At 41.4% G+C, this 7120-nt stretch overlaps 1 protein-coding gene across 4 annotated transcripts in view; it reads left to right on the plus strand.

Moving 5' to 3' along the window:
- Nucleotides 1–6728, plus strand: part of c7h8orf34 (chromosome 7 C8orf34 homolog) — a 126335-nt gene extending 119607 nt beyond the window's left edge. For 2 of the 4 annotated variants that reach the window (XM_070553370.1, XM_054751159.2), the window contains exons 14-15: nt 2924–2962; nt 3690–6727. In XM_070553370.1, coding sequence (XP_070409471.1) covers nt 2924–2962; nt 3690–3697 — 47 coding nt within the window. In that variant the 3' untranslated portion in view covers nt 3698–6727. Of the gene's footprint in view, nt 1–2923; nt 2963–3689 lie in introns of all 4 variants that reach the window. The other 2 variants (XM_070553371.1, XM_015955248.3) reach the window with 2 other exon arrangements.
- The last annotated feature ends 392 nt before the right edge of the window (nt 6729–7120 follow it).

Below are 7120 nucleotides of genomic sequence, written 5' to 3' on the forward strand. Positions count from 1 at the left end.
ATGTGTTGAGAAAGAATCTGCCTGTGATGATTGATGCCATGCTGATGCTTGCTTATTTTTGTACAAAAGTATGGGTTTCTAAGCTGTGGGATTAGCAAAGGCGAGTCAGCTTTCCTCTCTTATATCTCCGAACAAGATAAACAATGAAACTTCTCTACAGTGATAACTATTTTTTTTAAAGGAGAGTTATTTTTTCCCTTTGGGGTTTTGGGGTTAAATGATTAAATGTTGGTATCTTACTTTTTCTGAATCAAAGTCATAATGTATGTGGTAAGAATCAGAGAAATGCAGATTTCTCATTATTCTGATGCAGGAGTAATCTGCACAAACTTGAAACCATCTTTGATACCATTTATCCTTTTTTTTCCTTAGTATTGAAAATCATTGACAACTAGATTTCTGCAGAGCATACACATATGCAACATTAAAGGCACAATATGTAGGGATTTTACAGTGAAATAAGCACAAAACAGTCTACTATTCCAATCATGTTGGAAAGAATGTTACATAGAACCAGATTTCCTTCCCAGCCAGCTGGAGGGTTGTCAGTTTTTCTCCTTTCAAAAAAGCTAAAGAGTAGTGATGAGATGTTCACGAACGAATCAAATCTTTTGAACGGGTTTTCTAAGTGAATGATGAGAGCTGAGTCCCTGTAGAGAGCCGTTCATCTTGACTTCCCGTAGCAAACCTCCTCGGAAGTCGGTAAAGCGCATCCGCTGACCCGCTCAAAACCCACCCACCGCTGTGACGGACGTAGCAGGAACCCTAACCAACCCCGTGCGCCTTCACGGACACCGCAGGAACACATTGCTCCTATTACCCCCCCTCCCCCCAGGAGCGGCGTTAGGCCCGGCTACTTGGGCTCAAGCCCCGAATGTTTTATGAAAAGCCCCAGATCTAAAACGTGGAAGTAACATGCAGTACCAAAGTCCAGCAGAAAGGGAGCAGCTGGCAGTAGTTTGTATACAGCCTGCCTGAGCCTCCACCACTGAAGAATCCCGTCAGCAGCCGGCTTCTTCTACACTCTCTGCCTGAAACGCAAATGTAAAGATGGACATAAGGGCGTTTTTTAGACCAAAAGTACCGCGACAGAACCCCAGCTTTGATGAGACTGGTGTTGACTCAGGTTTGTGAGTCTTATTTGAAAATATTTGTTGTGCTGCTGGTTTGCCTAAAGTTAGCTTACTATCAGGTAAAGTTGTTGGAGAAAGAAAGGGAATATTTACTATCATCTCACACTAAACACTAACAGGAACAATACTCTGCCCTGAATATGCTTAATATGCAGCTTCAGATTAAAAATTATGTGGTACAAGACAAATATATATGATGTTGACTAGTGTGTGTCACGTGTGTGCGCGTGTACGCACGCGTGTGTTAAGCCCCGGATCTTCTTCAGTCCTAAATCCGCCCCTGCTCCCCCAGCTCTCTTGGCTTCACTTTGTTCAAATAAGCCAGTCTTTTGAACGACTCTTTGAGGTAAACAACCAACTAATGAACGGCTCCCATGGAAGAGCCATAAATCCCATCACTACTAAAGAGGGACGTATTCTGTGGGCCCGTCAGGTTGCCGTGTCTCTGCCGAGCTAACGCTGCAGCACCAGCATTTGTAATTCAACACCGGCAGGCAAAAAGCTCTTTTAAGAACTGAAGCCAGTAAACAGGAGCGACCCAGAAGTTATTTCTTGTACCCCAAGAAGCGCATTCATCTTTTTGTTTTATGCTAATATCGGGTGAAGCAGGTTCGAGGCTAACGCTGAGCTAACATTTACCATTACTTGAGGCATACTACCGTAATAAGTGTAGTTAGTGCTCACTACTGTAAAAAACCAGAGTACTAGTTATACTTAATAACAGTTGTTAAAAAACAACTCAATGTACAATAATACCAAGGTAATCCACAGCAAGGTTAACATTTTATTGACTTTTAGCCTGAAAGTGGACAACCAAGTCAGACTTCAGGTCCTAATTCATGTGGATCCTGGTTGGTCCATAAGACTTGCACCATTTATGTATTCTTATGGGACAGGGTATCCGCGGGTCCCTAAAAAGTCTTAAAAAGTCTTAAATTATATTTTCCAAATTTAAGGCCCTAAAAATTCTTAAAAATTACAAATAATCCTTAAATACAGTTTCCAAAAGTCTTAAATTACCAAAGACCCAATAAACAAGATTCTTTTATTTCTATAACATTTTGTGAATTTCTAGCTAGTGTTTTTGAGTATGATATTGGCATAAGCGGAACCATACACATTCAGTTGGTTGTGAAAGGGGACCATTTTAAATAAGCGCAGTAGCTGATTAAGCTAGTGGGAACTTGTGCCATGGGGAAGTGCAAGTTTAATGGTAACTGGATGGTTAATCCCACGTTCGTGACGTGGCTAGCACCAGTTCCAGGAAATAACTGGAAATTATAGCTTAAATTTTATTTTAAAAACAGCTTAAATTTGGTCAAAGTGGCCTTAAAAAGGGTCTTAAAAAGTCTTAAATTTGGCTCCCTTAAACCTGCAGATACCCTGTGGGAGAGCTGAGCTAATGTAACTAGCTAACAGCTTCTCAGATTGATTTCAGTCATTAAAACAAATCAAACCCTCAAAATGTAATATTTCTACAATCAAACGTTTGCAGCTTTTTTCCTCCGAAATACTTTTAAGTTGAATATTTAGCTGCATGGCTCATGGAATGTATCTTAGTGGGAAACTGTGAAATGTCTATGTAATAAATAATTAGATGCTAAAGTGATGTTTGATTTGTTTGACATCTCCATGAGAACGTTTCCCTGAGTCTTCTAACTTAGATCGTTCAGGCTTTTATCTACTGCAGGTAAGATACTAACCACTGCTAATTTTCCCACAAGAACTAGCTTAAACATATCTGAGCCACCCCTTTAAGAGTCTTGTGTGTTATACTCTGTTTTTCACAGGTGGTTCGCGGGATGGCAACAAGAGATCTGTGTTTTCAGGTAAGAATTTCTTTACATTAGATCAGTGTTAGTAGCTCTGCTATGGTAAGCAGAGGCTTAAAACTGAGTGGGCCTTATTGTTTTTACATGACCTCATTTGTGGAGCCATAACATGTTACCAAAGTAACACCGCAGAAGCCTCCGCCTTCATTTATGGCCTGGTGGATTACCGTCACAGGCTAAATGGAGGGCACCACGTCTCTGAACTGTGATTGGACGAGGCTGCTCATGTGTGGAGACGGGAACGCTGAATCCCAGTTCCATTAAGTCACTTGGGTTTCAAGTTTACAGCAGACAGCGTCAACTTACAGCATCAACATTTAGGAGAAGGCGAAAGCCTGTCTGGTTTGAGGTCGTCTGTGGATCTCCTTCTTGTGGCTTCGGAGGTGCCCACAGTTCCCAGTGAGCGTGTGCCAGTCTGGAGGCAGATCTGAGAGGCTGCTGATGCTGTTACTACTGCTGCTTGGCTATCACAGAAGCCAAAGCATCGCCACGGCAACCAAACTCAAAGCTCACTGCAATCCAAGAACTCTCCCATCTTATGAAATATAGTGATTGGAACCTCCACGGGGGCTGCCTCATTTTCCACCTCGCATTTTTCTTTAACGTGTTCAAAATGTTAAGAGAGCGTTTGGTAGTAATTGCCTCAGATATTATTCCTGTTGGTGGTTTAACGTCTGATTTTTGTTACTAGGACACTGATGTTTTTGTCTTTCGTTCTTCACAGGCCTATAATGACGGAGCCCAGAGACACTGATCCAATCAAACTATTATGCAAACCACTGGACATTTTCAATACGTGTACAAAGACGATTATTTTTATAAAACAAACAAATAAGGAAAAAAATAGGATTGTATACTTTTTTCACCAATATTTCATACACAACGTACTGTAACTGTATTATAAAGGGAGAACATATTACTTGAGAGTATTGAATATGCCTTTAAATCTTGTTTGCTCTGTAGCATGATGTTAAAACTCCACAGCGAGACCAGAAAATATGCTTTTTGCTGTTAACTGACCCTTCTGCAGGCCTAGTTCATATTAGAATTGTGGGGACAGCACATCCGTTTAATGGTGTTTATTGACATGCACTGTTAAGAGTTGTGGAGGGAACATATGGAATGTTGTTTAATTTATTAAAATGATTTAATGCAGTTGTTCTGTTGTTGATTAATGGACTCTGTTCTTTTGAATTTTGACCAAGAATGTCAACTTCTATACGACAGGAGAGTTCTCCAGGGGATTTTTGGTAAATGTACTCTTTCCACATTTAGCTTTGTTGCTCATAAATGCAGAATTTTACATCCGTTGTCTTCTGCTTATCCGGGGTCGGGTGGCGGGGCAGCAGCCTAAGCAGAGAGGCCCAGACATCCCATCAGTCACCATTCCATCAGTCCCCCTCTCCATCTTCCACTCGTGAACGAGACCCAGAGATACTTAAACTCCTCCACTTGAGGCAGGACCTCATCCCTGACCCGAAGAAGGCATTCTACCCTTTTCCGACTCAAGACTACGGTCTCGGATCTAGAGGAGCTGATTCTCATCCCTGCTGCTTCACACTCGGCTGTGACCTGTTCCAGGGAAAGCTGGAGATCACGTTCTAATAAAGCCAATAGGACCACATCATCTGTAAAAAACAGAGACCTGATCCTCAGGCCAAGTTAAGTTACTTTATCATAAATGTGACTAATCAGGCTCCTCCAGCTGTACAAAATACAACACCAAGGAGTTTATTTTAACTGACGGCCTCCAAACAAGGTCACAGAGTCATTGGATCAACAATCCCTCAAACTCTTTCTCCTCTTCTCCCACCAAGGTGCTGACAGACAAAGAAATCAGTTATGTCTATGACTTTAGAGCTCCTGTGTGTTTTCCTGGGCGTCCATCTGTTAAACTGTGGTCGTCTGAGCAGCCAACGTTAGCTCCAGAGACGCACACACACACACATCACGGACACGGTCTGATTCCAACACTCAAACCCTACTGAGTCTTGTGGTGAGATACACCCAGCCATGCCAGCTCTCTGAGATCGTCCCTGGAGATGTGGTCAACAGAAAACTCAGATCTCATTTCACCACGGCTGATTATTGAAAGGATGTGTGAGAGGACTAATCACTTAAAACTCCATTCTGTAAAACATGGTATGTAGACTAATGTCCCACTTACTTGAACACATTTTGTTCTCATTAGAAGAGGATGTGGTCAGAAGATATGCGCGGGAATCAAGACACGGTATGATTTAGTCACAGCGGTGCCTTGATATAATCTTTATAGCACCGTAAACAATATTTTCCTGTCAGTAAAGGGTAATGGCTAGCTTTTCTTATGACATTTGCATATTCCTTTTTTTGGTAGAGCTGGGAGGCGCTGGGGTGACCGCCATCTGTTGTTCCGCGGATCTCTAGCATGCTAACTCCTGTTTTCTGTCAAAATTGTATGCAAGTTCATATGTTTTCTGTGGATTTTCATTTTATGTGTTTCAGCTGAATATGAAGAGAAGCCAGGTCAGTTTTAGAGATGAAGCTGTACGATCGCAGATGTCATGCATAGGCAGAAATGTGAAACTTTTTATTTGTTTCTTAAATTCATTGCTGGGACACCCGTTGTTCATTTCTTTTTTACAGGGATGCTTACTGGTTATTTTCTGTATGTATGTAAATAAATTCTTGAATGTGTCATGTAAGAAACGGATCAATTTAATTTCAGTTTTCTTCTGGAGAATGACCTGCAGCATCTTCATACACCAACGACTTTCAAAGCCACTGTAGGGACCACCCAGAAAGAGGGTCAAACATCAGTGTGCTTACTGGGAGCTCTGGACCACCATCAGTGGTCATCTGCTGTGGTCAGCTGAGATTCAGTCCAACGGATAAATGTATGGTGGATTTTGAACGGAATAAATGGTCAGTACCATTGGTATCCCAAAGGTATATTTTGTGTGTTTGTGTGTGTACCGGTCTACACATCAAAGTGAGGACCAAAAGAAGTTGTTTTTTTTTTTACCAGCAAACTGATAACATTTTGCTGGTCCTCACTTTGGTTCAATGTTACAGAGCTCTACTGGTTAGTTTTAGATGTATGGTGTGAATTAGGTTTCTGTTAGGGTTAGGGTTAGGTGTAGACTGGTTAGGGTTAGGCACAATCCAGTCACTAATATGAAAGGAAGTCAATAACGGCCCTCACAACGAATGCTAGATTAGTGTGTGTGTGTATTGAATCAACTGATCTGGGCACAAAACAACATTTAGAGATCAACTTTATTCATCCTCAGTAGTCTCCAGTAGAAATGAATGCCTTGGAAGTTGTTCCCTGGGGGCTCTGGAGCTGGAGTCAGCTGGAGAAGAAAGTGGAAAGTGGCAGAACATGGCAGAATCTTATGGGGTCTTATTTACTGATATTTGGACATCTCGCCTCTGATTGGTTAACGGCAGTGTGACTCTACCAACGACTGTCTGCTTTGCAATGTTGATGTTTTATCTCCACAAATGACCCAAGCCTGAAAGAGATCTGCTGTGTGGTGGAGTTGCTAATGCTAAAAGTTAGCTTCTGCCAGTCGAGACTTTCGCTGCCATATCCTGGACGCTAAACCGACAACAGCCTTCCTGTCGTGAGTCAAGATGAGTGAGTCCATGAATGTTAAGTGACAGTGTGACATAGATCTTTCAGACTTTTCAAACCCTAGCATTTCACCGACCATTTTCTATCAGAAGCTAATGCAGGAGATAGGTGTAGGAGACTATTTTCATGTTCAGCCTGCATGAAAAGCTCAGAGGGACCGATTATAATAATGAAAAATAATTTTAAAAGGTTTTATCTGTGAAGTTGAACTTTGTGTTGGAAGTCAAAAGTGCTAATTTATTCTGATCCTTTCTACTTCTCCCAACAAACTGCAACCATCAATAATAATTTGGTTTCAATTATAAAGACACTTCTTATGATATAAGGAAACAAAATGAGTGTAATCAGAAGTAAACTACAGTTTGAATATTTTGGGAATAACTTTCTATTGAAGCCCTCCTTCAGTAGATTAACCCGATGATATCTACATGGCTCTGTTTTATCGGGAAAAACAATCTGGATTTTGTCACGTTTGCTCTAAGATGAGAACCACCCACGCTCACAACAAAATAGCCCCTTTTGTTCCTTAACTTGTG

This window comes from Nothobranchius furzeri, chromosome 7, assembly GCF_043380555.1.
Source record: "Nothobranchius furzeri strain GRZ-AD chromosome 7, NfurGRZ-RIMD1, whole genome shotgun sequence".
NCBI classification, from domain to species: Eukaryota; Metazoa; Chordata; class Actinopteri; order Cyprinodontiformes; family Nothobranchiidae; genus Nothobranchius; species Nothobranchius furzeri.